General features: G+C 38.0%; 2 protein-coding genes across 6 annotated transcripts in view; one reads left to right on the top strand and one right to left on the bottom strand.

The window, feature by feature from the left end:
• MARCHF10 (membrane associated ring-CH-type finger 10) overlaps positions 1-2,913 on the top strand; it is an 80,888-nt gene extending 77,975 nt beyond the window's left edge. For all 4 annotated transcript variants that reach the window (XM_070729262.1, XM_070729259.1, XM_070729260.1 and 1 more), the window contains one exon: positions 2,705-2,913. In XM_070729262.1, coding sequence (XP_070585363.1) covers positions 2,705-2,736 — 32 coding nt within the window. In that variant the 3' untranslated portion in view covers positions 2,737-2,913. The remainder of the gene's footprint in view (positions 1-2,704) is intronic.
• The window catches only part of MRC2 (mannose receptor C-type 2), a 108,422-nt gene that overhangs the window by 16,785 nt on the left and 71,120 nt on the right, over positions 1-20,517 (bottom strand). For both annotated transcript variants that reach the window (XM_070729256.1, XM_070729257.1), the window contains exons 15-26: positions 19,251-19,389; positions 17,682-17,717; positions 16,187-16,347; positions 14,047-14,114; positions 13,830-13,930; positions 10,256-10,401; positions 8,328-8,433; positions 6,981-7,144; positions 4,664-4,772; positions 3,490-3,728; positions 3,022-3,190; positions 2,684-2,833 (exon numbers count right to left, since the gene is read on the bottom strand). In XM_070729256.1, coding sequence (XP_070585357.1) covers positions 2,684-2,833; positions 3,022-3,190; positions 3,490-3,728; positions 4,664-4,772; positions 6,981-7,144; positions 8,328-8,433; positions 10,256-10,401; positions 13,830-13,930; positions 14,047-14,114; positions 16,187-16,347; positions 17,682-17,717; positions 19,251-19,389 — 1,588 coding nt within the window. The remainder of the gene's footprint in view (positions 1-2,683; positions 2,834-3,021; positions 3,191-3,489; positions 3,729-4,663; positions 4,773-6,980; positions 7,145-8,327; positions 8,434-10,255; positions 10,402-13,829; positions 13,931-14,046; positions 14,115-16,186; positions 16,348-17,681; positions 17,718-19,250; positions 19,390-20,517) is intronic.

Below are 20,517 nucleotides of genomic sequence, written 5' to 3'. Positions count from 1 at the left end.
GACCCCCCCGATTGTAAGACATATGGGGGGTTTCAGGGGGGTCGGCTAATATAAGCCATACCCCGAAAGTAAGACATATGTCTTACTTTTGGGGAAACACGGGGGTACAGTAGAACCTCGACATACGTCCCCCCCGCCGCCCCCCCCCGCCGCCGCCTGCAAGCGCTCCTTCTCCGGCTCTCCGGCAGATCGAGCGCGTGAAGAGGCACCTCTCACCTTCCGCCGCTGCTGGCCGCCCTCTTTCGCCCAGCGTCGCTTCGGAAGCCACCGAACGCCATCAGGGGGCGCGTGGCGACCGCCTCTCCGCTCGCCAAGCGCCCCCCTGACGACGTTCGGCGGCTTCCGAAGCGACGCTGCGCGAAAGAGGACGGCCAGCAGCGGCGGAAGGTGAGAGGTGCCTCTTTGCGCGCTCGATCTGCCGGAGAGCCGGATGAGGAGGCACCTCTCGCCTTCTGCTGCTGGCCGCCCGCCCTCTTTCGCCCAGCACCGCTTGAAAGGACCCCCCCCTTTCCACCCCTTGTCGCCCGACAAAGGAGAAACTTCTGCGAATCGTGCGCCGTCTCCAGCGCTCTCTCCGCGCTCATCTGCTGTGTGGCCGACAAGGGTGCGGCGGAGGCGGCAGCAGCCCTCCACTTCCGTCCCAGCGCGAAGGCACTCCTTGCCTCCCCTGCCCGCCCCCGGGTCACACACGTCGGGGTTGCTGCTGCTGCTGCTGCTGCCGGTGGTCGGTCGGTCGGAGCAGCTTCCTCTCCAACCAGGCCGGGGCGGCGGCAGCACCGACAGCGGCTGCGTTTCCTGCACGAACCCAACTTTCCCATTGGCCGCCCGCGAGCCTGCTCGGCCGGCCCCCAGCCAGCTGCTTCGCCGCTGGCCCACGATTCGCAGAAGTTTCTCCTTTGTTGGGGAAGTCGCGCGGGCTGCCAAGCCGAGAATGGGGCGCGAACTCGGGGGAGCGGGACAGGTGGCCAATGTCCGCGCTCGGTTGCCAGACCCTCGGTTGCCACACAGGGGGCCGGGGTTGGGGGAAGGGGAGAGGTAAGATGTGTTTGGTTTTTTTTGCAACGCCGCTCAAAAGGTGCCTTGGCTGGAAGAGTAGCTGGTTTCCAGGGCATAAACTGGCTCGCTTCCGGGGATGGTGCACATCCGCTCACTTGCAGGGAAACAGCTTTGGGGCTAAAGAGGCGCTCCGGGCGCAAGATTGTATCCCGAGTAGTAATTCCATATACTGCTCCGATGTGCCTCGCTGCAGGCTTTCTGTCAACGAAATAACAGCAACATGTTCTCGGAAGCCACCGCCTCTTCCCCTGCCTCGCTGCCCCTTGTCTCGGGCGACAAGGGGGGGAAAGGGGGGGGCGGAGCTGCGCCCTCCTTCGCCCGCCTCCTTTCCAATGTAAGACATACCCCGAAAGTAAGACATAGTGGGGCTTTTGGGGGTAAAAAGAAAGTAAGACACTGCCTTACTATCGGGGAAACACGGTAGGATTCATATTCAAATAGAGAAGATGCTTAAACTGAATATAAAGATAAAACCAGAAACTTTTCTTTTTGGTTTAATGGAAAAAGACTTGGAAAAGAATTTGGAACTTCGATGTTATATATGTTGATGGCAGCAAAATTACTTTATGCACAAAATTGGAAGGATGCTTCAATCCTCACAATGGATGAATGATTGCAAAAACTGATGGAGTTAGCAGAAATTGCTAAACTGTCTGCTTTGATAAAAGAAAAAAAACAAGTACTTTTGTTTCTACTTGGAAACCACTTCTGGACTTTGTGCTTGAGATGGTGGCAGTGGGGAGAAATGAAACTTGGATTTTTTGGGGGGTCTTACTGATTACATAGATCTGCTTTTATAGAAAAGGCTAGTTTATGCTATTATGTAAAAGTAAAAAGTTGAGGTTCAATGTTAGTTCTTACTTTATTGCACCAAAGGGAATCAGAAATCAATGCCTTTTCTTTCTTTTTCCCTTCTCTACACTTTCCCCTTTCCCTCCCCTATTTTTCCTATTATTTACTTTTGTATTTTTGTATTTTATATTATAAATTAATAAAAAGAAGTAAAAAAACAGGAGGGGGAAAGGAATATTGTATTCAGTTTTGGTCGCCAAGATATAAAAAAGGTTGGCGGGCTCTATTCTGCATAAAAAAAACCCTCCTTAAGTATCCATTTCATCTGGAAATTTACATTAGTGGCATCAAGCCCCAATAACCTCACACATATCTTCTCAGTATTTAGTGAGATATTGGAAAGGTATAGATGCAGCTGAGGAGCTGGCAATCAAAATAAATATTCTTTTATCTTTGATGAGAATGCAATAAAATATTGGCATTTTGGAAGAACATTCTTAAATAAATGTCTTACACAAAATAATTATCACTAAATATGTTGGGTATCTTTGATGGGCAGAATAAAAAAATAGAAAAACAAACAAACAAATAACATACATGTCAAACCAAAGACAGAAGAATGTCACCTAGCCTTTATATAAAAATAGGTAAAAGAGATGGATTGCTCCTTGTACATATGCTTATCTATACCTTACTATTTATTTGGGGTCAGGGGTTGATGAAAAGAAAATGCCTCTGGATTTGGGCCTCTAATACTTTAATTATACGCAAATCTTCCAACAATTAATAGCCAAAGTGAACAAGACAAGAAACCATTAATTCTAACAAGATTCACCTTTCTGGCATTTCTTCACAGCTTCCTTCTGGCCTAGAATGACTTCCATGTGAAAAGCATAGCAGTGGTTTCGAAAAGGAACCCAAGAGGAATCTTCTATTGTTTTAGGACAACTTCCATTGTAGCTCCACTTGTGTGAAGAAAGGGGTCCTGAAGCAGAATACTTGGTCAGAAGAAATTGAGCAAATACTTACACTGGTTTTAATCATTAAAAACAAATGACAAAATGATTTATTTATTTTTTGCTGATTTATTTATTTTTTGCTGGTAGGAGAGAAGAGAGTCCTTATTTCATCATTCCCTCCTCTATCTGTATAGCTACCATACAGGTAAATTACCTGTGTTCAACTTGCAGATGGCCCCTTGAAGCTTTGTGTCACAAGGGGCAGTTCGCCATGTTCCATCAATATCCATGTATGCACACCCCATAATTTGTTGAGGTTCTCCATCTTGCCAGTTTGTGTAGGAGACACTCTCATCTATAAACCATTCATAGTTACGTCTCCCCTAAAAAAAGTCAATATATATATAATTTTGCCACACTGGACTAATCAATCTAACCAAAACATATTTCATGGCATACATTTACCATATATATATATACACACATGCACCAGTCACTAATAGTTCTCCATAGGAGATTTCTTCTTTATACCTTCACTATTTGTTATTCCAGAACAATGATTTAGCCAACACATAATCTTAAAACCATGACTGACTCCTAGATATGCTGCCATTTTTTGCATCTACTATATGCAAGGCAGGTTTGATTCACATGCTGTGGTTTCTAAATATAGTTGACTCACCTCTTCATTGGACAAGCCAATCCAGAGTGGGGTACGTAAGCTGCTGACTATCTGAGTGAAGAAGGCCTGGGTGAATGGTTCCATCACATTTGCTAGGCTTCCATTGAGACTCTCACATAGCAACACAGCTTCATGCCACTTGAGGGGCTTCATCAAGACACGGTAAGTGTTGTTAAGATATGAAAGAGTAGAATTGAGAACAGGAGAGAAGGATGTTGAAGAAGGGCTTAGAGTAGGGTCTTGAAAGTGGAAAAAGAATTTGAAAGAAAATAAAAGGTTGGTCACACTTTATAAATATACTTTAGATCCATTAACAAAGCAGTATTATTTTTATAACATAATATAATATTAGCAATTTGCTGACTATCAGGTCGTTTCTTAGTGTTTTATTCCATTTCACTGAAAACTGGTTATTTTTGTGTTGCTTTCTTATCATTTCTGTGAAATAGAACTTTAGTTCTTTCTGGGAGTCACTGTGTAAGGATGGTGAGAGAAGCAAGATATATTTATAGACACTACTATACCATCTCATTTAAAACATTTATCATTAATTCTTTAGTTAGGAAACCTCACTTTTCCTCTATGTAGTTTGATCAGGATAAGGAGAGAAGAATGTTAATGTCTATATTCTACTTCTGACCATGGTTAAATATTGTTTTCTCATTGTTAATAAAAAATGAGGAAGGATGTATCTGCTCCCTATCTTATTTGGTACTTAATCAACTGGAGTAAGGAAAAATGGATAGAACTCACGCATTAGATACATATTGCAGAGAGAAACCAAACCTTGAATAAGTGCTCACAAAAACAACATTTTCAAGACTAATGGATTTTGACAATAAACAAATCAAGAGTCTGGAAACATTTTCAAGACTGATTAATCTTTTTGGGGTAAATTCTGCGATCAGAAGCAGAAGTTTTTATGAACATGCACGCAATTGATGAACAGAATTGTTGCCCATGAAATAATATGCTTCAAGTTGGCCAGGCTTGAAGATGCTACCAGATTCTTTTATCTGTGTTCTTGCCACAGCCTAATATAATTCTTCCCCCTTGTGCATAACAGAAATGAATGCCAATGTCCTTAGCACAAAGAATTAAAATTATCACAAGCCCTCTCTGCTAAGCATAACATAAGCCAATGTTAATTCCATGCATTATTTCTAACTCTTACCTTTACTTCTTTGGCAGATAAAAATATGTTTCTCTTCTTGGCAGTTCCTATCATCCCAACGGCCTGTAAACAGGGAAGGGGGGCCATGCCACATCACAGCGCAGTTGGTCTGTGAGAAATAGAAACAGGAAAATCAAAATCATATACAGTAATACCTCGTCTTATGAACCTAATTGGTTCCAGGGGGAGGTTCGTAAGACGAAAAGTTCGTAAGACGAAACATTGTTTCCCATAGGAAACAATGTAAAATCCATTAATCCGTGTAACGAACCCCCACCCCCCGCAAAAAAACGCCGCCGCCCGACTGTCACCTTTTGAAACAGCTGGGGGTGCTTCCCAGCGTCCTCCTGAACCCGAACGCCAAACCCGAACTTCCGGGTTCGGCGTTCGGGAGGCAGATTTTTATTTTCTTATGCTAATCAGACTACTGAAATTGGATGCAAGGAGGTAAGTCAATTATTATTAGACTTATTTTTTAAAGACTGCTTAACAAAATGAAGTTTTTTTAAATTCTTGATCTGAAGACGCCTAGTGCTATTGTATCTTGTTTTAAATAGCAGAGTAATGTATACTTCTAGAAAGCCATATCAATTTTAACAGCATCTGTACAATGTAGCAATATCCTGTTTTAGTATTAAGATAAGGCAGCTGAGTTAAACCTTGACTTAGTTATGTTTGGAGTAGATCTATTTAAATAATTGGAAGGAGTTAGTGTGACTACATTTAGGAAAATTTTCTGGCATTAATATACTGCCGTAACGTACATTTCTTCAATTATTTACTATAGCTATGGTCCAGGCACACATGCACAGAAATATACAGCAAATAGTTTATATAATCTGTGCTGAAGTAATTGTTGACAGGAAGGACATTATAGCAAGTGATTTTATAGACTATGTTTAGGTCGTGTTTAAGGCGACGTAGTTCTAAGCTTTCTAAACTAAAGTCTAGTTGAGCAGGGTATTGTGTTTCGAGTGGAGGCTCTTCTAGTAAAGTATCTCTGGACATTTTCTAAAAGTGTTTATGTCCAAAATGCTGTGTGGGTTCCAGACAGATGAGCTGTATTCAAGGATTTGTCTGGAGGAAGTTTTGTATCCTCTGGTTAGTAGTGTGAGATTACCAGAGCAGACGCTATGCAGAATTAGGTTAACAACTCTTGGAGCCTTTTTGGCAATGTTGTTTTGGCACTTAGGCCATTTGATATGAGTATTCCAAGGTCTTTTTTGGAGTGAGTGTTGTCTGTAAGGTCTTGTTTATTCAGCTTTGTATTTGGTGTTCTGATTCTTCTTGCCAATGTGTAAGACAGAACATTTTTTGGTTGAGATTTGTAGGTGCCAGATGTTTGACCACTCAGATACAAAGTTGGGAAGAAGCTCAGATCTTCTGAATGCGAGCTTCTTTTCTCCTGCCCAGTGCCGAAGTTCTCCTCTCCATGGTGTATGGAGGAAACTCTGGCACTGGCTTGGATACAAGTTTGCACCTCAAAGATCTTTATTTCTTCATCCTTCCCTGCAGGAGTTTCCCTCTCCCCCTCTCCACAAAGAGTGAAGTACTTTCACAAACAGTAGCAGCTTTCTCTGTCAGTTTCCACACTGAATTTCTGGTGAAACGAGCAGAGAAGATTGCAAATAGCAATCATATAATTATAGGACTCTTGACAACCAGTCGTAAGTATAAACAGGATGCCAAATGCCTAAAATGTGATCACATGACCTTGAGGATAATGGGGGATCAGTACAGATGTGAAGCAATTTTTTCACGAGTCTCTCATAACTTTGAACTGTCATTAAATGGCCAATTGTAGGTTGAAAATGTGCACCTGTGTTACAAAATGTGCATCTTTGAAAAAAACATGCGGCTGGTTAATCTGTAAGTAACAGAATGCTGCCCTACAGATACTAGTAGATCAAGTAGAGTAAAACTAGTAGAGTAAAACTGTAGGTACTAGTTTTAACACTAATTGCAAGTTTTAATATTTTAAAGAGATAATCAACCCTCCCCCCACTTTTATTATATATTCATTTAGCAGGAAGAAAAAAATGTTCTCTGAAAATCATACCAAATGCTTGAAGAGAAATAAACAAATTATGATTTGTTTATGAAAATACACAAAAGGCCACTTTCATGATTGACCAACTTCAAAAATTCAGAAGTCAGAATTCAAAAGCCGTATTCTAGAGATAAATAAGACATAGCCTTTTCTTCTTCAGTTTTTGGCAGAGAAACCTGAACAGAAATTGTAATTCTGTTTGTCTGAATATTTACTTACTTAACCCAGACCCTTATTTATGCTATTAGCAGTAGAGGTTTAGCTCACCGGCTGATCACTAGCAATGGATATTCCATGTCCAGATGGTTCTCCAGGGGCCCAGTTCACATACTTAACAGTCTCAGATTCTACCCAGATAAATTCCTTCTTGGAATCATGGAGGCCAATCCATACATCAAAGGTCACATTTGGAAGAAGAGTTGTTATAAAAGCTGCAAGAAAGAAACAAAGGAATGGAAAGTGCTTGGCGTACGATTAGAGAAAAAGCAGTGAATATAGTGCTGTTTTTCTAAATGGAGCTAGGAACTCAAAAGTTGAACCTCACTATTCCCTCTATTAGTATTTCCCATTGTCCATAATATAAAATTTACTGCCCTTCCCTGGCTTTGTTACTTCTGTTTCACCGCAGTCCTTGAATAACATTCAAGATAACAGAGAATTAAAGGCTAACAGATTTTATACATCACGAGCTTCATTTGATGGCATCAGAATACTATTTTAACATGGTACTGACAAAGACATCAGCTCAGAACTCCTCTGAATGTATGCTTGCAGAATAGCATAAAAAAGGCTTGATCTGGACTGAAATGGTACTTCATCCTGTCACTTTTTAGCATAGACTTGAGCAGTTTTGATAATAATGAGACTGCTACAATTATTCTACAATTGTCTTGTTTAGCATAGACAATCTGTTAGTTTAATTTATTCAACAGCTAAAATAAATGCAGTATTTATATTTTCAGGGCCATCTATTCTTTATTACTACTTCAGATATTCCTGGAATGAATGCTACAAAATAAATTCTGTGTATGCTCCATAAGAGAATACATTTGCTCTAAGTAGAATTCAAAACAGTTTGGGAATAAAACTGATATCCCTACCAAAGACTACTAACTATGATACTAAAAGGCAAAGAAAGAAACAGATGAATCTCTGGCTATCACACATTCATTAAAAAAAACCCATTTTTTCCTTCCTGTGAACTGGAAAATTATTTATCTTAGTGTTCTAAAAATTCCAAATTGATACGGAAACCATTTTCAGAGAGATAGCTGTTACCAACAAGAAAAGTTTGCACTTTTGTTTCAGTTATTATTGAAACACATAGCCAATCGTGATATTATTTCTTTAGAAGAAATGAACTTCTCAACACATCTACAAAAAGAGCTTGCATTGTGAGATCCACACAATTATCATACTATCTACCTCCCTTCCTCCACACAGATACTTCATTAGATGAATTTTCCCAAGAAAAATACCATTCTCCCTTATCATATTTTTTTTCTCTTGAAGTACTCTTTTATCTATTCTGGGATCAAAATCTGTCCACTTTTCAGAGACAGAACATGTATCTCTCTGTGTACATTTACCCAAATACCCTTGGATAAAACCTACCTTGCTCAAGGAGGTTGGAGATAGTAGCCAATATACCTCCCTGAATTTCACATTTCTGCTTTGCCTCCAGCCATGTCACTTTTTCTTCATTATAGATCCTAAAGCACTGTAAATGGATTTAACAGCAGAGAAAAAAAATTAAAATCAGGAAGTAGAGGAATCTTTTTGATGCAGATTTATTTACAGTAATTTACTATTTACTCCTCTTTTTATTCCTCTCCCTAAAAATCCTTTTTCTTCCTGAAACAGCCTAGTGAGGTAGTGTAGAACATTGTTCTACACCCTTTGGGACATCAGGGACTGGTTCCATGGATAGAGGTTTTTCCACAGTTTGGAGGGGGCATAGTTTTATGTGCTGCCTGCATCTTTATTAATTAATTAATTAATTAATTAATTAATAATTAATTAATTAATTATTAATAATAATAATAATAAAATTTTATTTACGGTCAAAGACCATCAATATAATATTAATAATAATTAAAAGGAAAAAGAACAGGAAACAGGACTTTTGGCTGAGCAACCAAGATTGACCCATTGTAACTATACAAGAGATGTACATATCTCGCTATGAAGGCACACATTTGCGACGAATCCCCGCTGCTGCTGCGCAGAATCTGGCCACCTGTGCCATAATCCTGGCCTGCTCATCCCCAAGCAACCACCGGAGATAGGCAACATCCGAGCGGCCAGGATATCCCTCAATAAGTGGTACAATATGCTTTCTCCTAATGTCAGTGTAAAAGGAGCATCTCAGGAGCATGTGTCCCTCAGTCTCTCCTGAGCCACAAGGGCAAAATCTTTCAGTGGCTGGAGTTCCCTTGTACTTGTCGTACAAAACAGCGGATGGAAGCGCATGGCACCGTACAAGAGCAAATGCCTTTCGATGGCTTGCGATTCTAGCTGTCCCAGGTATCTTGCAGGAGCCACAACATATCTAGTGGCATTTGGGGCCAGAAACAGCTCTACCCAAATCTTCCTGCCTCTCGATGTCCTCCACCCTTTGTCGCAAGGTCTGTCCTGCTAGATCATAGTTCATCTCAAGTATTAAATCTGGGGAGAAGCCTAATTTGTGAATATTGAACTCGATGGCCTTAATCCATGAGGAGGAAAATTCATCGTGAAGGATTAACGGAGCAAGACTTTGTGGAAAAAAATTAAGCTTTAACCACATATTTAGGGATGCTATACAGATTCTTGCTTCGACCTTTATCAGTCCAGTCTCCAGGCGCAAAAGTGCATTTGAGACGCAACGTGGCATCTGGAGAATTGCTCTAATAAATTTGGATTGAACTAATTCTAGTGGTGTAAAGTGTAAAGCTGAAGCTAGCGGTCCAAGCAAGGACCCGTAAAGCAGCTGAGCTGGTGACTTGGCCTTAAAAAGCTTGATAGCAGCAGGAACATAATAACCTCCCTTTGTGCGGAAAAAATTGAGAATGGCACTCGCTGATCTTTGGCCCAAGAATTGGGGAGGAGCCAAGATGGAGGACAGGCAGCACTGGCTCTAAAGAGCTCCTCCAAAAGTAAATAGGCTTTTTTTTTAGCTCGTTTATATTTATTCTTTTAATTTATTTTTAACTCTATTTTACATTTAAACATTTTAACAAAATATTTTATACTTTTAACTTATTTTTAATGACTGACATTGGGTGAAGCATTCTAGGATTTCAGTCGAAAGTCTCATCGACCATAGTTTACCATTTTACTGCACTGGTTTCTAAACTCATTTATTCTTATATGTAAAACATTAAGTAGGGAAAGGAAAAAGGCCCTGATGCCAGGAATAGGAATAATTTTGAAGAAACGGTTTCAGTATTTTCCACAAACCTTACTTTTTCTTCTCACATATTCAGCTCAAAGAGGACGCACAAATAGATATTGCTTCAAATTGTCCCCCTTAATGATTTACAATAAAGTGATCTGGGTACCTTATTAATGAAGGCATGCCACCCTTGGGCACAACCGCCAGGAGTTGGCACAAGTAGCGATGGCAAGGAAGGCTGCACAGTGGTGATGTTGGTACGCTTGCAAATATAAGGCAGAGCAGTAAGGCATCTCTGGTCACCCCAGTCCTCTGCAGAGGGTGGGAAAATGATGATGAGTTTCATTCAAAGCATGCCAGAACACAGTGGCCCTCTTAAAGCAACCTCTTAAAGAAAGTTCTTGCTTAAAGAAACTACCTTATAAATGATACCAAGATTTGATATTAAAATTCTGACAGAGAAAAACCCAAATACGAAACTTGGGATGTTTTCTCTCTTACCTGCTGTGTCTGAAAAGCCATCTAGACCCACACCACTAAAATAAAATATAAATGAGAGGAACTTTATACACATTTCCATATTAATGGTTAATTGCATTCCAGTTATTAAAAAGAGAATGGAAAGTAGGGAGAGAAGAAACTATAGTGCTTTAATAGCAAGGAAATAAAAACAAAGACAGGAAAGAAGTCTACCAGTACAAACATTTCTATAAGCTTGATGCATTGCACAAAGTTTCTTCAAGGGTGGATAAGGATACCAATTTGGCTAACTGGAAAAAAAAGCAAGAAAAAAGAAACATTTCAAGCTTTCTATCATGGTTTTTAAAAAACAAAAAACAAAAACATTGTTTTTCTTTACATTTGTTGAAATTGCTGTTTTTTAAAATAAAAAAAACCTCCTATCTAGAAAGAATGTAATGATAACTGCAGTTCTATAAAAATCTCAGAAATGTTCATAACAAAAGGGGTCACCCATGTTGAAGTTTTATATAAATAATTCAACAATATCTATAACGTTGGGGTGAGTCAGTGCTCCAACTCTCACTATATCTATCATGGGGATGTTTTTTCCCAATTCATTGAACTCATCAGTCCATAAAATCAAGGAGATTAATTGGGCAAGTACAGGTAATTGAGTTATAACCATAATTAAGCCAAAGGTTTGTGCTGAAACATTTGTTAAGTGAGCTTGTCCCATTTTACAACTTTTCTTGCAACAGTTGTTTAAATGAATTACTGCATTGGTTAAGTTAATGACATGGTTAGTAAGTTATAGCAGATTCCCCACTGACTTTTTTTTGTCAGCAAGTTGCAAAAGCTGATCACATGACTCCAGGACACTGCAACTTTTATAAATATGAACCACTTGTCAGCTATCTGAATTTTGATCATGTAACCCTGGAACACTTAGACAATGGTCATAAGTGTGAAAAATGTGCCATTGTAACTTTGAACAGTCACTAAAATGTAATGGTAGAACTTTTAAAGTCTTAGAGATAGTTTGTAGGCTAGTATTAACTAACTGCAATGGAAGAAGAACCTTTCTCTGCACAAAGGTATAAATCCTTTGCTTTGATGACTGATATTCATTACATCTGGGAAGGGGATATCTACAGATGAATTTGTTAGATTAGAAAGTTCTTGATCCTCACCCTCCTCCTCCATCATAAATCAGATAGACAACTGGTATATTTATAAGAGGTTTGGATAAGACAGTGTTTAATTTTCCTGAGCATCTATGCAGCCAATTTCTTGGAAGTGAAAAATAAGGAACTGAGGAACTAAGGGAAGATTGCGTCAAACAGAAATATTTGGAGGACTCCTGTCCACACAGTGGGTGGTCCCTGTGGAAATCCTCCATTATACTTTCCCCTTGATTTTCTCAGCTCCTGAAACAGTTTCAAGATTATCCCCATTATCTGAGAAAGTAGTACGATAGTAGAAATCAGTGCTGCTTTCCATGTCACCATATCTCCCTTAGGCAAATGGGAAGAATCTGGGCTGAGGGCAGGAGATACTATAATCTGGTTAGGCTGCTGCTTGAAGGGTCAAGCTCTGAGAATGGCTACCCTGACTATTCAAATGTTCTCTCAAAGTATCCATAGACTTTCTGAGGTCATGGCCTGGCCAAGGAAGACAGGATGAAAAAGTAAAGGAAACATGAAAAGAACTGCAAGATTAAAAGAGAAAAAAGTATTTCACAAGGAGTTCTTATTTAGATCCTTAACATTGGCTGGACGGTTACTTCATTCTGCCACATAGAGGTTACAAATGAAAATGATTTGGTCTTATCAGCTAAGAATATTAGAGTAAGTATATTCTTACTAAGGGTAAGAATAAGATCCTTCCAAAGTTCCTTTAATAAGGTATGTTCTAAGAAATAGTAATAAATTACAGAAACCTCAGCAGCTGCTTTGTTTTGCTTTCTGAATCCAATTTATCTCCCAGGTTCTTAAGAAAATTTCTCAGTCTCCAAATATATCCCCTGGGAAAACTGGTAAGAAGCTGTTCTATTAACTGATAGAGAAGGACCATTTGGATGATTGACTTGTTGGCTTTTTAGTGTTTAATTTCTAAATCAGTTCCTTGCAAGGTATGCTCCCAATCTCTCCTGGTTGAACACCTGTATTATCAATATGCATTTAATATTATTATTTATTCAAACAATAACCAGACTCAGAAGAAAATTGAGAACATTTGCACAATTCTGTATTGATAAACAAACAAGTCCAGAATACTGATTGGCAAGTGAACTTAATTTCCCAATAACTATGGATTCTAAAGGCTCATATTTAATCTGCAGTCAAATAAATATTTCACCACCTTGGACTCTCCTAAACATTAGAGAACATTTCTTGCAAGATCCATTTATTATCCTTCCATCTATTTTGCCATACAGCAGGTTTCCATGCTTAGAATTGACTGAAATAGTTAAGCCATGTTCTACTCTATTACAAATGTTACAAGAATCTATAGCGTAAATTGTGATTTCTTTAAACAAGCCTTCCATAGCATTCAGATGAATTTCTTTGTGTTGCCTATAAAGTAACACAATTTTCACAGATGTATATAGAGTGCAGAAACAAATAATGATGCAAATTAAATCAGTAACCTTTAGTATGTAATCTTGTATTGCTTTATGTTCATGTTTGTTTATTACACTATACAATAGGTATTTGACAATTACTAAGGAATCTTGCCACTCTTCATTGCAGAAAAAAAACCTTGCAAAAATTCTGCTAAATTGTCTGGTTACCCCATCTGGAGCCATAGTCACAACTTGGCTTCCACAAACATCCTGGGACTATTGACATAATTTTTTGTCATGCACCAAGCAACAGCTTCAGGAGAAGAAACAAAGAAAGCAAAGAAATGTTATGCCAGAGTTCCCAACCTTTCCAGCTTTGCAGACCAGCCAGGTTGGGGCATGGGAGGAGAGAGGATATGGTTCCATGCAAACAGTGGGCAACTATTTGCGTGAGCAGTGGGCACACACACACACCGCTCATGCAAATAGAGCACACACTTGCCTGCTGCTTGTGCAAGTGGGGATGCTCACCTACAGCTTCCATGGCCCAATTCTGAACATCTCAAGGTCCAGTAGTGTGCTATGAACTGGGAGTTGGGGACACCTGTGTTATCCCTTGTGCCAACTGGCCAAACACACAGTAAAGGCACTCAAGAAAGAAATCAATTATCATTTGGGAATGTCAAGCATTCCATGAATATCTACTACTAACCTCGGCTAGCTGTCATGTACACACACTTCTTTTCTTTGTTGATAAGCCGTGGTTGATCAGGTGCCCATGAGATGAAATTCAATAGAGAACTATCAGACCACCTGAAGGAAGTAAATGGCACAGAGGGAAACTTCATATTTTAGGCAAAGGTGAAGCCATGAACTAAAAACATTTCTAGAGCAGTGACAGGTGTTAATGAAGAACACAGAAAACTCACCGAAACCGTCCATCGTTCTCAAAGGTGTTTAATCCAATCCACCAATGTTCCTCCTGACCTCTTGAAAACTGGTCAAGGATTGTATATATTGGCATTAGAAATATCATCGTGAATAAGAGGGAGAATGAGAATAAGAGAACTAATCATTTCTCTCCAATGTCAAACTACCTGTTGTGTCTAAAAAAATGCCATCCTGGGCCTCCTTCTTTCATTATTCTAGCTTTTGATGAAACATGCCTCAAGTACTACTAAATAATTGTTGACACTGCAGCCTTCAATCACAAGTCACCAATCTCTCTTTAAGGTTATTAATTCTCTATTATATTTTCAAGGATCAAACAACATGCTTTTATATAACTTTACATACACCACCTTGTATGCTTTTGAAGAAAGGCAGAGTAAAATATCAATGTATGTCAGCCTGCAAATTCACACAAATCTACCTAGATTCATCCTTAGTAAAGTTTCAATCCCCACATAGCTTACCTATACATGAAACCACAACTGCACACAGCATGGTCTCTCATACCAAATCATGTTGTTTTTTCTAGCCCAGTATTTATTTTTTTAAACTTTACCATCACCTAAACCTTAGATTTGGCATTCTTCAGATGTTTTAAATTAAAACTTCCACTCAGTTCAACTAGCTTGCCACTGATCTGGCTAAGATTCTCATTGAAGCCATCTAATATGCACCTAATGTAGAAAGCTAAATTGTACAGTGTAATAGGATCCACTTTATGGATAAAGGTTACCTGGCCCTCCATTAGGAAAATGATATTAGTATTAGGATCATTCCAACATCATGGTCTCATTAGTACTATGCTCTTTGTAGATACATTTAAACATAGAATAAAAATAATTATGTACATTAATCCTAAATCCTTCACCTGAAAATGCCAGAAACTGAATCTGAGAATATGTATATTCTAAACATATGCTCATTTACCAACTTCATTGGAATTAGAACACATCGATAGAAAAACAGCTTTCCTTTTTAACTTAAAATAAGAAGTCAAAATCACAATTGGCCATGTTTGAATTAAAAGATGCATCCATTACATTCTGAACATTTAAGCCTGTTGGACTCTCATTGCATTTATATAGAAAAGGACTGTTAAAAACAGCATTTTGTTGAAGATGTAGTAAGGATAAAGCTTCTTTAAAACATATGTTTCCATAATATTCTCTACTTACAAGTTTGGCAAGAAAGTAGGTGATTGTATCAATATGGGCAACAAAGCTAAATTTTTTGGAGGATAGTGGGGTTTTTTGAACTCGAATACATGGAATTTGGGCAACGTAAATGGATTTTCCATGCTCTTGCTATGGCTAAGACTGATACTGCATCATTAGAAAGATAAAGGGATGACCTCTTTTAGTTAATGGATTGAAGGCTTGATTACACTTACAAGCAAATTGCTGTAGATTTGTATAGACAACTATAATAAAATATAGGATTCATTTATATAAAATACATTTATATGATAACTTTAAAATTGTGTTTACATAAATATATTAGAAGTACATTGAATAATATTTTCTTTAGTTTAGCAGATATGAAGTTGCAATTATTTACTATTACAATGACATACTATTTGTTTCCTTGTCCTATTTTTTCATTATTATTTTGTTAAAGCATTTTTATATGGTATTTTTTTTCTCTTCTCTTTCACTATATAAGTATTTCCAAATTATTATCTTCATGTTTTTCTTTTCTTTTTCGTTAATTATTAAAAAGCAATAAAATAAATTATATAATATCCTATACAAATTTGCAAAATTAAGTTATGATATAAATACAATCATTTTTTATGTCTTCTTCCAGACCACTCTCCCAATCATCAATTCTTTCTCCTTGTAATAGGCTGCTTTGCAAATGGATTTATTATCAGAGAGGTAGTCCATCCTCCACAGATTTTGTTTTTTAAAGGAAATCAAAACTACTTTTATAAATTTTTGTGTTTCTTACAACTTCTTCCATTTTTGTTTTTTCTATAAAATAATTGTTTTGGATGGATGAAATATGGAAATGTCTTTTGACTAATCTTGAAATCCCTACAATCCCTAAGGCAACACAATATGACTAGTTTTATTTTATTAATTTATCACATCATCATATTTTTAGATAGTGTCCTACCTTCTTCAAGTTTTGGCCCAGAAAATCCAATTCAGTTTGGCTATGAATTGACACCAACTCAGCTTGAAACCATGTGCAAATCCGTTGAGCCTGCACCCAAGTTGAGTGGTGATCAAAGAACTTGTATTCAGCATCCTGAAACTTTAACCACTCATTACTCCCTGCAGAGAAAGTGAGAAAATAATTGGTCTGTCTTAGTGCTTTTTAGCTGCAGAAAAATCAACGATACAGTAAATCTACCCTGAGTCGGTTGAGAAGGGCGGCATAAAAATCTAATTAACTAAATAAATATCATAATCATCAAAGGAATCATTTCTTTGGCTAGTTACTCTTTCATTGTTTTTGTTTTTTGTTCTCATAAGAAAAGAGTTATAAATCCTGAAGTATTGGTGAATGAACAGGTTTTACTTAAATCATATCAAATTTCTGCTCATAAACTAATGTAGGTGAACATTATCCTTATGAGCATAAAATATTTATGAACGCAATATCTTGACCATAAATTCCTTGCCATCCAGCTATTGTTAAGAGTACAACCATCTTCATCCATCACAATTGCACACAATGAATGGGATTGACTAGAATTTGATTTCAATTGCAATATGTTTCTCACCTGTGAGAAAATAAATGTCAAATCAAATTCTTTGAATCTGGTCAGTAATCCACATGCCATAAAACTTATTAAATATAACCTGCGTAGTAGAGCTACAGGAGTGAACATACAGAGTAAAATAAATGTCAATCTGGAGGTCAATGCTAGGTCAATCTACAACACAATGCTGGGTCAATCTACAACACAATAAGTATATAATATATTGGAGCCAGAGGATTAGATTACTATTGTACAGTAAACATAATTACTGTGTTCAGTTTCAGTCAATTATTTTTGTAGTTTAGTTTCTTCCAGATCACATATGATTCTAGAAACATTATAATCATAATGTGCTCAGGCATATTATATATACTCACAAAATATGCTCACAATATACACAGTATACTCAAAAAAGCCACCCCCTTTCATTTTAATCAACTTTTCCTTCTGCTGCCTCAAGCACTGATCTGTCTTTTTGATGAAGGGCCTTGTTGACCCTGATTATTGCCTTCCTCCCTTGGCACTTAGTTAGGGCCTGCACTTTCTCACAGCACTTAATTCACATAACACATCTCTTAAAACTGCTTCATACATATTAGGCCTCTGCAAGTCCACCCAACTTCTAAGTATCAAATGCTTTCTAGTTTTAGTTGATTCATAAAAACCCTTACCAACCACCTGCTGAAAAAAACAAGTTAGTTTGAAGTAACATAATCCATCACTGCCAACTATAATACTCTACTGATAATGTGGGATACTACCACATCTATATATGTAAGTCTTGACATCCATTGTGGCAAACAAATCTAATAAATAAATAAATAAATAAATAAATAAATAAACAAACAAACAAACAAATAAATATAGACATATATATATAGACATAGGACTAGATATACTCACCTTGGATGGTTGTTTCTGGTTCTTTCACTTCAGTCCCTAATGAATGAATGAATGACAGATCATATCCCCATCAAACATATCACATTGTTTTCAAGAAAGCAATAAAATGAATTGTCCTTATTTGAAACCCCCACAAAGCAGGTGAATTTATTTTCTTGTTTTATTTGTCTATTTCCTTCACTGGCAAAACACAAAGCAATTCGTAAGGAGCTTTCCTCATAATATCTCGATGTATGCTGCTTTTATATGTTGTAAACCACCCCAAGACTTTGGAGAGGGGTGGCATATAAATTGTATTATTATTATTATTATTATTATCATCATCATCATCATCATCATCATCATTATATAATAATAATAATAATAATAATAATAATAATAATAATAATAAAAGATTTGTGAGTTAGATAATAACTGCCATAATAATGTAGCAATAGAAAAAAAAGCAAGTGTAGTGGATAAAGCTATTTTGTAAAAAACATTCAAAAATAAGTTAACCTTGTAAATCAAATGAGGCAAAGCTCTCAGTCTAAAGTACACAGTTGTAACTATATTATTCATATGGTCTACTTAGGCACTAAAATTAGTTAATAAATCCTCTTTAAAATCTCATATTTAAAGACAAAGAGAATGAAGAAATAGCAAAAATTGTGATAGAGGTACTTAATAACCGCCTGAGATAAGGATTGCCCCCCACCCTCCTTGCCTTTCGCAAACTCCTTAAAACCCACCTCTGCCATCAGGCATGGAACTGAAACATCTCCCCCTTGCCCATGTTGTTTTGGTGTTTGATTGATTGTGTGCTTGTTTTTTATATATTCTGAGGTTGTTTTTATGAATTTTTAGCTTAAAATTGTAATTGGATTGGTGGGTATTGGATTTGTCACTATGTACTGTTGTACTATGTACTATGCCATTGTTGTGAGCCGCCCCGAGTCTGCGGAGAGGGGCGGCATATAAATCCAATAAATCTAATCTAATCTAATCTTTTGCTGCATGAATCCCAGCGGCCAGTTAGGTCCACCAGAGTCAGCCTTCTCCAGCTCCGGTCAACTAGACAATATCATCTGGTGGGACCTAGGGGAAGAGCCTTCTCTATGGGGGGCCCGGCCTTCTGGAATCAGCTCCTCCCGGAGATTCGCACTGCCCCCACCCTCCACCTTCCGTAAAGACCTATATATTCAAACAGGCTTGGGGCCATTAAACCCTAGCCCCCTGGCCGACGAGTGTAGTATGTTTGCTGAGTGAATGGTAATGAATGATTGTAAATCTTATTAAAGTTTTTAAAAGTTTTTTAGTATATTAATTGGATTTTTAGATATGTATATGGTGTATTGTTTTTGACATGCTATGAGCTGCATCGAGGGGCGGCATTCAAATCCAATAAATAAATAAATAATAAATATATAATAGTATTCATAAGTACATAAGCATTCAATTCCCCAAACAGAGAATTAAGAATACAAACCATGTCCAAACATGGTTAGCTGAAATACCTTGTCCTCTGTACAATCCCATCACTTCTTTTATTCTGCTCCCTCCCTGTCTCCTCATTACAATCCCAGTCACCTTTGGGCAATTTGCAGATCCAGTCCAGTTTAATTTCACACTGCAGAGGCACCCACTGCAAGGATGCCAAGTCCAGGGCCACACAATTACGGATGTCATCATTATCATGGTTACTGCGGTCAAAGTTGTGATAAGAAAACTAAAGGCCGAAATCAAATGGGAAGCAGTTAGTTCCAAAGAGAATTTGGAGAAAAACTCTCAGATCATGTTTGGCTGCAGATGCAAAAAAAAAAAAAACTCAGATAGACTGCTCTTGATCCTCTGCCAGCACACTCTTCATTCCTTGTCTCCTGAGTTAGGCTTTGTTTTCCAAAGGTTAGAGGATTTTGGGTGAGAAAAATGAAATATTTTGTAATGTTTGTGCTTTAAATTATTAAATTAGTCTAGTTTTGAAAGTATTCACCAAATCAAAAATAAACAACTACTGTATTTTGGGGGGGGACTATAAGATGTACCTGTGTATAAAACACACCAGCCTTTCGAAGAGGTAAGTAACAAAAAAAAAAACATTTTTTTTGTCCACCCTGGTTCCCACTCTGCAAGCCCCCCCAAACCCTCTGTGTGACCCATTTTTTTGTAAAAATAGGTCTGTTTTTCAAATGGGACATGCAAAGCGCTTGGGATGCCTGCAGGGTATTCCTAGGAGCTGGGGGAAGGTAAAAATGCCATTTTTCATTCTTTTTTGCAAGAATGGGTGCATTTTTGCCTTCCTCCAACACCCAGCCCCCCAGGAGCACTCAGCAGGCCTCCCAAGCCCTCTGAACACCAATTCTTTTGCAAAAATGGGCCACTGGCTTCAAGATGCCAAAAATGCCTATATTCCATGTATAAAGCACACCAAAATTTTAACCCTCTTTTGGGGGGAAAAGTTGCATTTTATACTCTGAAAAATACAGTAGATATGAAAACAGAGTTTGCTTCAGGATGGGCAATTCTTCACAGAAAAAAGAGACTGATATTCTTGCTGTAAAACCCTTATTTTTCTAAACCTTTTTCAGATTTTTTTCATATGAATATTGTCATTTAATTTGTTTGATGCACTGAAGTACAAAATACAGAATAAAAAGAATGTTATTTGGCGAATTATAAAGTTCAGAGGTTGGGTTTTTTTTGTTTTCAGTGTAAATTATTTGACAGTGGTCCTCAACCTTTCAAATGCCGTGACCCCTTAATACCATTCCTCATGTTGTGGTGACCCCCAACCATAAATCAAGCGATAATTTTCCCAACAGAGCTTTAAGCTGATTGGCAGGAAGGTCAGAGGGAC

The sequence above is a fragment of the Erythrolamprus reginae genome, chromosome Z (genome assembly GCF_031021105.1).
Source record: "Erythrolamprus reginae isolate rEryReg1 chromosome Z, rEryReg1.hap1, whole genome shotgun sequence".
Classification (NCBI taxonomy): Eukaryota; Metazoa; Chordata; class Lepidosauria; order Squamata; family Dipsadidae; genus Erythrolamprus; species Erythrolamprus reginae.
The sequence above is the reverse complement of the archived record's forward strand: the minus strand, read 5'-3'. Positions and strand labels throughout refer to the sequence as shown.